The following is a 14,400-nucleotide window of genomic DNA, read 5'->3' on the forward strand; positions in this document are numbered from 1 at the left end:
TGGCCCAGTGGCTCGAGGTGGAGGGCGAGTTTATTTACAACAGGGGCAAGACGGCCTACAAGGACAAGGCCAAAATCGCCAGGGCCTGGGAGGAACAAGGGGCCAAGTTGGAACCCCCAGTCTCAGGGACCGACCTCCGGACCTGGTTCAGCTCCCTCAGGAGCCGCTATGGGCGGCTCACAAACACCGTCAGCGGCCAAGCAACGGGCTCCAAGAGGCACACGGACCGAGAGAGATGGATCCTTGAGCTGTTCCCCTTCCTCAAGGCGCACATAGTACGCCAACACAAAACGGCCACACTAGGTCTACCAACGGTGAGTCAATTTTTTAACTTAAAATGTGTTTGTTAATAATTTCATAATAAACTATATAAAAATGTACCAAGTCAACATAGTAATTTATACAATGTAGTAAAATTAAAAAAAATTTAACCTACAATATGTTTGTTAATTTAAACTATATAAAAACGTACCAAGTCAACATACTAATTTATACACTTTAGTGAAATAAAAAAAATTAACCTAAAATATGTTTGTTAATCTAAACTATATATGCATATTTGACCGTGCATTTTAATTGATTGCCAATCCATTCCAGGACGACGACACTCCTGCCACCAGAACCACCGCAGCCACAACAACCACAACAACCACAACAACCGCGACGACTACAGGGGTAGGGGTTTCTCATGACCTGACACACCTCGCCGGCCAGCGAGGACGAGGAGGTAGTGGTGGTGCCTGCAATCAAGGTTCCAAGAAAACCCCGAACCAGGAAGCACCCCCCAATGAAGCCAGGAGCGGCAATTGACTCGGTGAGTTGTGTTTTAATTTTGTTTAAAAGGAAGGCAGGTATAGTAGTAATAAAGTTCTAAATTTTGTATGAAATAAAACCCAAAAGAAATCTGTACAAAGGTATTCACTACGTAAAGTTTCAACTAATTAAAAAACATGTTTTTATGGTTACTATTGACTAGTAATACAACTGCATCTAATTACATTCATTAAATCAACTAATTTTAGAATTTTAGAATCTATTCGATTGGGTAATTTTCTTCCTAGGTAATCGATGGGGCCAAACACTTCCTGTCGGAGTTCAAGGAGCTGAGTGGGGACAGGGATACAGAGGCGGCGAGGCACTTTTTGGAATCGTTGCTCCCCATGCTACTGAAGGTTGGGCCAAGCCTGATGCCCATCTTCAGGATGGAGATCACCGCCTGCCTCAGAAAATATGAGCAGGCGACCAAACAAGGTGCTGAAATGGCCTCACATGACCTAAAGTACCACATAATTAACTCTGAGTACTGCCCTGCCCCCTCTCCGCCCAAGGCCCAGCCCCAACAGCAACAGCAACAACTACTAATGTTGGAGCCACAACAGCTGCAGCAGTTGCAACAGCTGCAACAACAGCTGCAACAGCCACAACAGCAACAGCCACAACTAGTGCCACAGCTCCCTGCCACATTCCCTGCCACATTCCCTTCCATTCGGCAGCAGGGCCAACCAGCGGTGACATCGGTTACCCCCCAGCAGCTGCAATTGTTGCAGCAACAGTATCTCCTCAGGAGCCCTTCTACAAGCAGCATTGGGGTTCCTGCAAACAACACCACCGACCTCAACATGTCCCTGTTGATGGACATGCAGCTGCCGGGCCAAGCCTCCACAGCCTCTACTCCAGCAAAGGCTCCTCCGCAACAAAGTACTACAACACTGCATACGCCGACCTCTTCAGCGGACTTTTAGCTTTTATTATAATATGAAAAGAATAAATAAATGTTTATTTTGAGTTTACTCCATTTTTCCTTCAGCTTATAAAATTTATGTAATAAAACAAAATGTACACAATAATTTGAAAGGAATAAATAAATGTTTATTTTGAGTTTACTCCATTTTTCCTTCTCCTATTAACAGTTATTAGGCAATAAGAAATAAATATAAAATATAAAGAAATAAATATAAAATAAATATATTATAAATAAATAATATAAAATAATATAACATAATTATAAACAAACTAATATAAGAAAAAGAAACACATGTTTGGTTTTTTTGTTTTATTGGGTATTTACAGTACATAGTGTGGTACAATGTATTATTATATCATATTGTTTTGCCAGGCAACAGCTCCTAGGGGTGACGTCACATACTTCTTCAGATAGTTCCTCTGGGCAATTGCAATGGCAGCATTGGCACGGCCATGAATAGATGGTAATGGGGTGCCAACAGGTGGGTCGTTTCTCCAGTCTCCATCTACCATGTTGTGTGTGTTGGGATCCTCCGCATCGCTCAGGCTGCTGGCCGAAAGTACTCTATTGCGCAACATGTTGTGCAACACACACGCTCCCATCACTACAGCTTCAACATTATCGGGTCGGAGGCATATGGGTGTGTGGAAGACCCGGAACCTATTGGCCATGATCCCAAAGGCATTCTCAATTGTTCGACGTGCCCTGCTCAGCCTGTAGTTGTAGATCCTTTCATCAACCGTCAGCGACCGAAGTGGGTATGGTTTCATCATATAGTGTCGAAGGGCAAAGGCATCGTCTCCAACGAAGAAGTAGTCGTGTTGGTGGTAGCGAGTGTTCTAAGTGCTAATCGGTTCACGGATAGAGAAAGTCATATCCGCCAGGGTTACTTTATTGGACAGAACTTACACACCTCATCATCACAAGGACAACACATATGATAGGTGTTTGTTTGTGTATGCGTTTGTGTGAATGTTGTTTGTGTAGGTTAACATTTAAGTGTTGGTGTATGTGTGGAACAATGTGTAACGGTGGACAACAAGAGAACGTGGACGGACAGTCAAAGGTAAACAAGTAACAAGAGATAAACAATTAGACGCACAAGAAACAGCGAGACGGGAGCACGAACGAAAACATTGACACAAAATAAGAATGAACAATGAGTCTATACTGCAACGCCCCATTTTCTGTTTTCACTGGAAGAGAGCACGCGACTGCTTGAGCGGTGGCTGCTACAAGTACTCCCCCCCAGTGACGAGGAAGGAGGAACGAAATCTTCCCAGGTGCGGGGGCGCTGTGGCAGACTTTGATGCGTTGCGGTGTGTAGTGTTGCGCGGTGAGTTGCGCTGAGTAGAGTTGCGTTGAGTAGTGTTCAGCTACGGTGAGTCGAGCTGAGGTGAGTAGTGCAGTGACAACAGCTACAGTAAGTCGAGCTGGAGCTGGAGTGACAACAGCTACGGTGAGTCGAGCTGGAGTGAGTAGTGCGGTGACAACAGCTACGGTGAGTCGAGCTGGAGTGAGTAGTGCGGTGACAACAGCTACGGTGAGTCGAGCTGGAGTGAGTAATGCAGTGACAACAGCTACGGTGAGTCGAGCTGGAGTGAGTAGTGCAGTGACAACAGCTACGGTGAGTCGAGCTGGAGTGAGTAATGCAGTGACAACAGCTACGGTGAGTCGAGCTGGAGTGAGTAATGCAGTGACAACAGCTACGGTGAGTCGAGCTGGAGTGAGTAGTGCAGTGACAACAGCTACAGTAAGTCGAGCTGGAGTGAGTAATGCAGTGACAACAGCTACGGTGAGTCGAGCTGGAGTGAGTAGTGCAGTGACAACAGCTACAGTAAGTCGAGCTGGAGTGAGTAATGCAGTGACAACAGCTACGGTGAGTCGAGCTGGAGTGAGTAATGCGGTGACAACAGCTACGGTGAGTCGAGCTGGAGTGAGTAGCGCGTAGGAGACAGCTACGGTGAGTCGAGCTGAGATGAGTAGCGCAGTGAGGACAGCTACGGTAAGTCGAGCTGAAGTGTTGAGCAGCGATGAGTTGAGCAGCGAGGGGTTGAGCAGCGAGGGGTTGAGCAGCGAGGAGTTGAGCAGCGTGAGGTGGGCTGCATGAGGTGGGCTGCGTAAGGTGGGCTGCGTAAGGTGGGCTGCGTAAGTTGAGCTGCGGTGAGTTGAGTGGTTGGCTGTTTAATAGATCCTGGAAGGCTTGAATCCGCACTCCCGAATCGCGAACCACGTAGACGGGTCCTGAGCAGAAGAGTGGTGCTCTGAAGGACGCCGCCGTAGTAGAGGAAGAGTTGCATGTCATCGTCAGGTATGGTGAAGTCGAGCGGCGTGGAGATGGGCAACAAGCACTGGCGTAAACGCGCCGGGGGCCACGGCAGTCATAGAGTGCATCGAGGGAACTGCGTGTGAAGGCGCTAGCTGACAGCGTGTCAGGGGCCTCGGCAGTCGGTGAGAGTAGAACGACTGCGTGTATTAAAGGCGCCAGCTGCCAGCGTGTCAGGGGCCTCGGCAGTCCGTGAGGGCGTCGAATGACTGCGTGGTAAGGCGCTAGATGCCAGCGTGCCAGGGACCACAGCCGGTTGAGAATTGAGGGGCGCAAGCATATGCCAGGAGCCGCGGCAGTCGTGAGTGCGTCGAACGACTGCGTGGGAAGGCGCTAGATGCCAGCGAGCCGGGGCCACAGCGAGTTGACATGTTAGGGGCGCGAGCTGGTGCCAGGAGCCGCGGCAGTCCGTGAGTAAAACGAACTGCGTGTACTGTAGGCGCTGGCCCGTGCCAGGGCCTCTGTGGCTCGGGGAGTGAACCAGTGTTCAAAAGGCACTGTAACACAACACTGTACGCTTAGTGGGTAACACTGTGACACTAACTGTTGCTGGGGACGTGCTGCACTGAACTGTTGCTGGACACACTGCACTATACACAAGGATCCACAAGTGTAGGATAATCCAAGACGGCGGTGGTAGATCCAGGAGGCGGTGGTTAATCCAGGGGGCAGCTAATAGTCCCAGTGGGGTGTCACACTGTGTTTGCGTGTCTCTCTGAGTTTGTGGTGTGTGGCGGCGTATACACTGAGTCTGTGTGTGGCGTGTACACTGCGTGTGTGGCACTGTGTTTGAGTGTTCACTGAGTCTGTGTAGCGTGTCACACGGTGTGCGTGTCTCAGTCGCCGGACCAGCAGAAAAGCAGGGAGGAGGAGGGGTGGGGGTGGGTGGGTGAGCGCCGGGAGAAGCACCATGGGGCACAAAAGATGCCTGAAGGGCGCTGAAGATGCCTGGAGGAGGCGCACAGAGGGAACCTGGAAGAGGCGCACAGAGGGTGCCTGGAAGAGGCGCACAGAGGGTGCCTGGAAGAGGCGCACAGAGGGTGCCTGGAAGAGGCGCACAGAGGGTGCCTGGGGAAGGCACAGAGGGTGCCTGGGGAAGGCACAGAGGGTGCCTGGGGAAGGCACAGAGGGTGCCTGGGGGAGGCGCAGAAGGCGCCTAGGGGAGGGCGGGGGAAAACCCTGAAGGTGGCAACTACGCCTATGGCGTAATGTTTCTCCCGACCTGAGTGCTCAGCCCCACGAACCCCGAATGGAGGTGAGGATTTTTGCCCCAGGAGAGGGCGGACGAATGGACAAGTTACCCTGCCCAGGTCCTCCACTCTAGGAGAGAGTGCCCTTAAAACGGCACCGGCTATAAGCCACCTTGAACCATAGCAACACTCCAGGGTCACCAATTGTTGGTGGTAGCGAGTGTTCTAAGTGCTAATCGGTTCACGGATAGAGAAAGTCATATCCGCCAGGGTTACTTTATTGGACAGAACTTACACACCTCATCATCACAAGGACAACACATATGATAGGTGTTTGTTTGTGTATGCGTTTGTGTGAATGTTGTTTGTGTAGGTTAACATTTAAGTGTTGGTGTATGTGTGGAACAATGTGTAACGGTGGACAACAAGAGAACGTGGACGGACAGTCAAAGGTAAACAAGTAACAAGAGATAAACAATTAGACGCACAAGAAACAGCGAGACGGGAGCACGAACGAAAACATTGACACAAAATAAGAATGAACAATGAGTCTATACTGCAACGCCCCATTTTCTGTTTTCACTGGAAGAGAGCACGCGACTGCTTGAGCGGTGGCTGCTACAGTCGCACTTCTTGCCATCAGTATCGCCTGGTAGAGGTCCTGCAGGGGGGATGTGGGCCTTAGAGTGCTCAACCAGCTCTTTCAGCTGTGTGTGGGCGAACACCCCTGCATCTGACTCGGACCCTATGGCACCCACGTCGACGTAGAGGAATCTGTATTGGCTGTCGCAGATGCCCACCAGGAGTATTGAGTAGAACTTCTTGTAGTTATAGTAGTAAGACCCTCCTCCAGGTGGATTCTTGATGCGGATGTGTTTCCCGTCAATGGCACCTATGCAGTTGGGAAACTTCCACTTGTCCCAAAAGCCCGCTGCAACCTGGAGCCATTCCGCCTGTGTCTGTGGTGTTCGGAGCTCTTCACTTCCATACTCGGCGACAATTGCACGGCAGGTTTCTGGCACAATGCCGCTGATGGTGTTGTGGGGAACTCTGAAGCTGTACTGCAGAGTCATGTAGCTGTCCCCTGTTGCTAGGAACCGTAGTGTGATGGCAACACGCAGGCCAGGTTCGAGGGGGTCTCTCCACCACGTTGTTTGCTTCTTGATGTGCGGCGTAACGCGTTCAACAATCTCATCAAACAGGGCTTTGCTTGTCCTGGTGTAATTCTTGAACAGTTCAGGAGCTTCGTTGGCCAATTCCTCCATCAGGTTGTTGTAGTGACCCTGTTCCATCCGACGTTGCAAATAGGGCTCCACCCATACCCTCCGTCGTTTTCGGCGACGTTTCTGTGCTTCTTGTTGTTCTTCACAGTAGTCGACGACTGCTTTGGTCACCTTGAGTACCACATACAGTTTCAGGGCTTTTTTGAGTTTAGCATTGCCCCTATGCCGGCCCCTCAGCAAAGCTAATGAATCTCTCATGGTGTCGTCCATAGTGCTGCTCTGGTGAAGGTTGGATGGTGAATGACTGTCAGGTACCGCCCAGCACCCTTTTTATACCTGGGAGTATAGAGGAGGCATGCCTGGCACCAACCTCGCGCTGATATACCTCTGACGAAAGTCTGACGTAGCTCTGACGTTGCTCTGACGTAGCTCTTATGTAGCTCTGACGTAGCTCTGACGGCACTTGACGTACCACCTACGTCACCATACCTAGTAAAGACGTTATGCTTGCGTGACCCTTCACGTACTACCTGGAAGTATGTCCATACAGTAGGTCCACATAACGTATGCACAACGTAAGTACAACGCACAACGGCTGCCACTCACGCACTACGTCACACTAACGCAGTACTAACGTCATACTGACGTGCGTAGGTGCAACGTAGGTGCAACGTTGTGCGGCACAATTCAATACCTGTGTGGGCGTGGTTATTAAAACGCACGTTTGGCCGCGTATGGGCATACGGGAGGACATACCGGGTGAGAACATGCATGTGTGACTGGACCTTTATTTTTTAGCAAGAAAATATCAGTACATGATTGAAAGAAAGGCAACACAGAGGCGGAGTTCAAGAGGTAGAAGGCTAGAGGGAAACTAATGTTTATAACACGGTTTACTTATCATCGCTTTTCTCAGCAGTCTTTGAACCAGGGTTGAAATAAATAATTTCATATCATAGAGCAAAGCCTCCTGAACGCTATGGTGCGATCAGATCATAGATAAAACGTGACATGAGCATAACACAGAACGGTTTCTAAGGATGTGTACAGTGACAACGAATGACTGCCCGCCAGCCAACCGCCGCTGGTTGTGCAGGTTAGGCTATTTTTTGTCTATTTAATCCTTATTTCTTTCGCTGCATTCATCGTCAACAAACGAAAACCCTTAAGCCTCGGTCACACATTCACGTATCAAGCCCACTTATGCTCACGTATGTGATTTTTGGCCCATACGTGACCATACGCGGGGTTTGTTGCCGCGATCAACTGGATACGTGTCAGGGGCCGATGTACGTAAAGCTTGCACGGTCAACATAGGGACGCCATAACGTAAGTACGAGTTAATGCGTATTAAGCCTACGCACTGCGCAAGCATGACGTGACGCTTACCCGAATTGCCACGACAAGAGGCCACCCCCCCACAAGTATTGCGTGGCAGAGCACGTAACAGCCACGTACTTATACCGTATGTGTAACGTGGTGCGTTACGACCCTGCGTCATCCTCACGTTATCCCCACGCACGTCGGTGGGTAAACGTGAGAGGTACGTACATAAGGGCCGTGCTGCACACCTGTGATTGCAGTTCCCGTCAACATCTACCTGCAGCAAGAAGTACTCCCCTCCTGCTGAATCAACATGGATAACATTGAAGACATCCTTGCCCTTATAACACCAGCAAACAGCCATAACACATAATTAATGGAGGCCATCCTGGAGTATGTGACCGCCATGGTACTGGTGTTAGTTGTGAAGGTCCACCTTGCAAGTGAAAAAACAGAAAAAAAAGAGGAGGCCGAGGAGGGTTTGTGTTTGGCCGTACCTGCAAAGAAGAGTGGAGCTAGGCCACTGACAACCTGATGGAGGAGTTGGCAACCGAAAGTCCAGAACTGTACAGGAATTTTACCCGGATTGACAAGGACTTCTTCAGTGAAATAGCTGAACTTGTCACACCCCACATTCAGAAGCAACGCACATTCTGAAGAGAATCCCTTGAGGCAGGCCTGCGTGTGGCTATCACCCTACGTTTCCTCGCCACGGGTGACTCATACAAGAGTCTGCAAAACTCATTCCGAGTAGCCCACAACACCATTAGTTACACTGTACCAGAGACCTGCAGGGCTATTGTTGCTGTCTACGGATATGAGGAACTGCAGGTGCCACAAACACCAAAGGCTTGGAAGCAGGTTGCCCGAGGGTTGTTGGAGGTTTGGGTGACCCTGAAGCTAAAGAAGCCCCCTTCCGTGATCTCTTGGTGGTGTCCTTAGGCACAGTTGAAAGCAGTGGCGACAAGGTCTACTGACGAGGGCGCTGGCGGGGGTGAGAGGCGGTGGTGGTGGCTTCCAGGTATATGCTGTTGCTAGTCCGAGAGAGGAACTGAAGCCGCAAGCCCGCCGCACGGCGTATACACACCATGCACAACGTTGCAACGTCGTCGTGGGTACCCGAGGAGCGGCGCTGGTGCCACGGACGCTCCTGCACCGCGTGAGGACCCACGCATTGCGATGCGGGAACAGGGGAGCAGCGTGGGACCACGTGTAAGCGCCCCGCAAGCACGCCGTAAGCGCCAGGTCTGCGCCACGTTGTACGTGTGGAGCCACGTAAAATGGCGGTTGACGTGAGCAGCCACGTATCTTTTGAACATGTCGAAAGATGCGTGGCTCCCCACGCACGCTCGGGTGGTGCGTAGCGACCCCCCGTCTCCGCCCCGTATGCCCACGTACGTAAATACGCATTACGGGACATTTACGTAGTACTTACGTAAGCCGTTGCCCACCACCAATTTCTGTTCGTGCGTGGGCGTACGTGGCTTAATACGTGAATGTGTGACATGCATTATATCAGCTACAATAAAAAAAAATTACTGATGAGTGCCCGAAACACACACACACACACACACACACATATATATATATATATATATATATATATATATATATATATATATATATATATATATATATATATATATATATATATATATATATATGTGTGTGTGTGTGTGTGGAGATATAGACATGTCATGTTGGAGATGTATATTTCCTCCCAAACGTCTTACAACAATAACAACATGGAAGTATAACTCACTTATATATATATATATATATATATATATATATATATATATATATATATATATATATATATATATATATATATATATATATATATATATATATATGATGTGTGTGTGTGTGTGTGTGTGTGTGTGTGTGTGTGTGTGTGTGTATTTGTTTCGGGCACTCATCAGTAATTTTTTTATTGTAGCTGGGATAATGCATAAGGGATTTCGTTTGTTGACGATGAATGCAGCGAAAAAAAATGAGACGAAAAACAGCCGAACCTGCACCACCAGCGGTGGTTGGCAGGCGGCCAGGCAACGGGCAGTCATGCGTTGTCGCTGTACACATCCTTAGAAACCGTTCTGTGTTATGCTCATGTCACGTTTTATCTATGATCTGATCGCACCATAGCGTTCAGGAGGCTTTGCTCTATGAGATGAAATTATTTATTTCAACCCTGGTTCAAAGACTGCTGAGAAAAGCGATGATAAGTAAACCGTGTTATAAACATTTTGGAGCTGTCTTGTGACTTCAACTCATCACATTTCCTTTATGTTTTATTTTTCGAGTTTAGATAAACATAACTGAGTTGCGCAATTACTGCTGAGTCCAACGGTACCAACTAATGTGGTCTGTCGTGAATAAGAGACTAGCTATGACGAAGAAAATACAAGTGTGTAGCGTCACGGCGTACATGAATGGCATGTGAGTGAGGGAGGGGTGCAGCCAATCACAGGAGCCATAACAAACGCTGCCTAGGCGCAAAATGAACAGGCTCCGTGAACACTTTTATAGTAACACACTTCTGGGTGGGGACGCAGGAGAGCAAACCTCCCAACATGAAGATATGGCATCCAGTACTCTTGACAGGGCTGGTCGGGGCAGGAGAGGTTTCCTGCCTCGAACACACCCACTCCCGTCTCTTGGGGACCGCTAGGGTGATGCCGGCGAGACACGAGGTTGTCGAGCCAGGTCCGGGGTTAATCTCCGGCGGGCTCTAGGGATGGGCAAGTACCGTTAATTTGAGTATCGGTAGTACCGGTACCGAAAACTTTGGTACCGTTAGTACCGGTACCGGTACCCGAAGGATTATTTTTTTTTATCTCTATGACTTCTGATGAAATTCCCAAATAAATTTCCTGTAAAGAAAACTCTCTCTCTCTCTCGCTCTCTCTCTTTCTGAATGAAGTGAATATTTATTTTTTTGAAAAAAAAATAGCATGTATAGTTATTATGAATGTACTCGATCATAGTCTAATAACAATAAAATATTTATTAGCAACCTAAAAGAAAGAATCGGACATGAAGAATTATCCAGTAACTAAATAAAATAATAGCGGCAGTGCCGAGTGATCATGACGCTTCCCGGCACCCAAGTGATCATGAGTGCCGGGAAGCGTCGTGATCACTCGGCACTGCGCATTGCCGCTAGTACCGGTACCGTCTGGATCTTAGTGACCTCGGCGCTCGTCCGCCCGCCTCATGTGGTATCACGCGGTATGGGCCCTGTATGGAGACGCTGAGTCATTGCCTCGCTGACCGTCCCCCCAAATTCCCACCATTTTGTCCTGCTTTCCGTTTCCATCACAGCTCCCGTTTCCATTATTTTATTATTTGATTTATTTATTGGGGTCACTGGATAATTCTCCATGTCCGATTCTTTTTCTTTTTTAGGTTGCTAATAAATATTGTTATTGTTATTAGACTATGATCGAGTACCCATATCACCGAGATATCCACTCACTGAGTGGTGATCTCTCTCTCTCTCTCTCTCTCTCTCTGAATGAAGTGAATATTTATTTTTTCGAAAAAATAATAGCATGTATAGTTATTATGGATGTACTCAATCATAGTCTAATAACAATAACAATATTTAGTAGCAACCTAAAAAAAATCGGACATGAAGAATTATCAATAAATCCAATAAATAAATCCGAGCAATCTGGTACCAGTACCGAGCAATCTGGTACCGGTACCGTACCGTTTAGCTGGTACCGTTAGTACCGGTACTGGTACCGGTACCTGCCCACCCCTAGCGGGCTCTCCGTGTGGATAGCTGGAACGTCCAGACCCTCTCGGATATTCAGCGACTACCCTATCTGTCAGCTGAGGTCAGGAGGCTGAGGGTGGACATAGTTGGTCTCTCTGAGACAAAGAGACCTGGCAAAGGAGAGATCAGTAGGGGCGACTATACTTACTACTTGTCAGGCCAGAGGGAATGTGCTCGTTGTTAGAGGGTATCTATTGCCATTTCTAGCCGACTGCAGTCGTCTGTAGTTGGGGTTACTCCAGTTTATGAGCGTATGTTGCTGGTGAGGTTGAAGCACACCTTGGACTTCATATCACTTATTGCAGTGCAGGCCCCTTTCGAGATGTGCGGACTTAAGGAGAAATATGTTCTACGCCAAGCTTGACTCTATAATTGACCAGTGCCCCCACGCGATAAACTCATTGTCTTGAGCGACTTCAATGCAGTTACTGACACAGAGATAGATGGCTACGAGTTGGTCCCCATGGCTCTGGCACTAGAAACGTAAACAGTTAACTCCTTCTGAACTTTGCAAAGTCCAGAAGGCTGAGGTTCACTCATCCCTAGTTTTAGAGACGCGAGCCTCACCGATGGAATTGGTATAGCAAAGCTGGTGGTGTGGTAAAGTAGATTGATCACATCCGTGTTAGTACTCGTTGGAGGATCCTCCAGAACTGTAGTGTTTTCCAGAGTTCTAAGTTATTTAATACCGACCACAGACTTGTTTGAAAACTGAGGATATGCATCAGGTCCAAATAATTCTCAAGGTGTAACCCCCAAGGTTCCATCTTGAAAAAAATGAGGGACCACTCTTGCGCTCAGAAGTATGCAGTGGCAGTCTCCAGGCGGTTTGAAATGCTTGGTACTTTGGAGGACCCTGGAGAATTGTGGGACGGTTGTGGGACTTGGTTGATGGGATGTGAAACTCTCAAAGCTACCGAGGAGTACATTGGACAGCGTCCCAGGTCTAGGAGTGACGTTGCCTCGAGGGAGACACTGGAGAATATAGATGAGAGTCGTGTTGCCAGGCTGACTGAGGACTAGGAACGATACAGGACTTTGTCATGAACAACTAGAACTCTTCTAAGGATGGATAAGGAGAGAAACGTCAGTGATCTCGCTGATGATGTCGAGGGTTGTCTAAATGCAAACGCCCTTGGACCTGCCTTTCCTGTTCTGAAGAAGGTTCGGTCCAAATCCACATCTCAGATGAGTAGAATCCGAACGGCTGATGGGTAGATAGTATCAGATGCGGATGGGCACCGTGCTCGTTGAGCCGAGTATTTTGGGCAGTTTTACACAGCAGAGCCCCCAAGCGGACATCTCCCTCTGGCTAGGTTACAAATGCCGGCTGCTGATCCACCAACAGACGAAAATCCACCCTCTCTCGCAAAAATGAGAGAGGCTATGAGATAGTCAAAGAATGGAAAGGCAGCTGGGATTGTAGTATCAGCGCAGAGATGTTGAAAGCTGGGGGTGCGGTGCTCTCTGCCGTGTGGGCAGTCCGGTGCCATTCCCCTTGATTGGGAAAGGGGGTTGTCCCTATCTTGAAAGGGAAAGGGGACCGACAGGACTTCAACAATTACCGTGGTACAGGATGAACCACAAAATGTGGAACTACCGTATCGGTTTATAAATCTGAAAATTTATAATTTTGTTCTTCTGTTTGAGATCTTGACTGAGGATATAATAACAATTGGAAATCGAGTGAGAAATGTCTTGGACAACTGAGCACAAAACATTATGTATCACTACTTTTACAGACAAAGTCGTTCAAAACGGTGCAAGCAAAACACCGTAGGAAATTTGACTTCAACAACTATCCACAGAAGAGCCATTTTTTGATTGGTGAACAAGTTTAAAGACAAAGGAACAGTACACAACCTCAACAAGAGTGTCAGACCTAATGGCGCGAAGGTGACTGCGAGAACTCTTGGCTGCACCTGCTGAATGGACTTCTTTGGGCTCCTCCCAAACCAAATCTCTCTCACGGCAATGACATTTTCTTCAGTTCTCGCAGTTTTCTTCGAGCCAATAGGAAGTATGATACTCCTGTTGAGGTTGTTTACTGTTTCTTTGTCTTTGAACTTGTAAATCCACCGGAAAATTTGGCTCTTCTGTGGAGAGAGGCGTGTCGATGCCTTTGGTACCAAGTGCCTTCGCAGGATCATGGGATATCGCTGGGATGACTTTGTGTCGAACCAACGACTACTCCAAGAAAATAAATCGACACTTGTTACCAGCTTAGTCCGTGGACTCAAACTTTACCAATATGGGCACGTGGCGCGTTGCGGACTTAGATCGTGCCCACACGGTTGTTTCTAACCCTGAGTAGAGTAGACCAAGAGGACGCCCTTGTAACTCATGGATGGTATAAGTCAGCCGATCCTACCGGGCGGGACTTGGAATGGACAGGGCAGCTACATGGGAGCTTGCTCGGGAGGACTGCTCTCTCTCTCTCTCTCTCTCTCTCTCTCACTGTGACACTTTGTACATCATTCCACTATCACTTTATTGGTCTTCCACAAGGTTTTCTTCCTACCTGCTGCCATTCGGTAACTTTTCTCATGTTCTTGAAGGTGACAAGATCAGGACACACGAGTTACAACACATCCAGTGGTGCGTGAGTGCCAATAATGTTCATCTTTTTGTTATATGGAAATTCTACATAACAGTTTCAGATTTATAAAATGATGGAATGGAAAATTACTTATTTGAGCGATCAAAAACTATTAAGTAATTATTGACTGGCGGCTAAGCTGATTATGTTATATTAAGTTTCAGTCTGCGTGGGTAATGTTGTGTGTGTGAACTCATACAGTGGAAAC

At 48.0% G+C, this 14,400-nt stretch overlaps 2 protein-coding genes across 2 annotated transcripts; one reads left to right on the top strand and one right to left on the bottom strand.

The window, feature by feature from the left end:
- Nucleotides 1–707: 707 nt before the first annotated feature.
- On the top strand, nucleotides 708–1,883 carry LOC127003487 (uncharacterized protein DDB_G0285291-like). The gene is made up of 2 exons (XM_050870244.1): nucleotides 708–814; nucleotides 1,062–1,883. The coding sequence occupies exons 1-2, from the start codon at nucleotides 788–790 to the stop codon at nucleotides 1,740–1,742; spliced, it is 708 nt and encodes a 235-aa protein (XP_050726201.1). The 5' UTR covers nucleotides 708–787; the 3' UTR covers nucleotides 1,743–1,883.
- Nucleotides 1,884–5,899: 4,016 nt separating this feature from the next.
- LOC127003083 (uncharacterized) lies at nucleotides 5,900–6,552 on the bottom strand. Its single transcript, XM_050869502.1, has 2 exons — nucleotides 5,999–6,552; nucleotides 5,900–5,921 (listed from the first exon to the last, which is right to left on the bottom strand). The coding sequence occupies exons 1-2, from the start codon at nucleotides 6,550–6,552 to the stop codon at nucleotides 5,900–5,902; spliced, it is 576 nt and encodes a 191-aa protein (XP_050725459.1).
- Between the last annotated feature and the right edge of the window lie 7,848 nt (nucleotides 6,553–14,400).

The sequence above is a fragment of the Eriocheir sinensis genome, chromosome 3 (assembly GCF_024679095.1).
Source record: "Eriocheir sinensis breed Jianghai 21 chromosome 3, ASM2467909v1, whole genome shotgun sequence".
NCBI lineage: Eukaryota > Metazoa > Arthropoda > Malacostraca > Decapoda > Varunidae > Eriocheir > Eriocheir sinensis.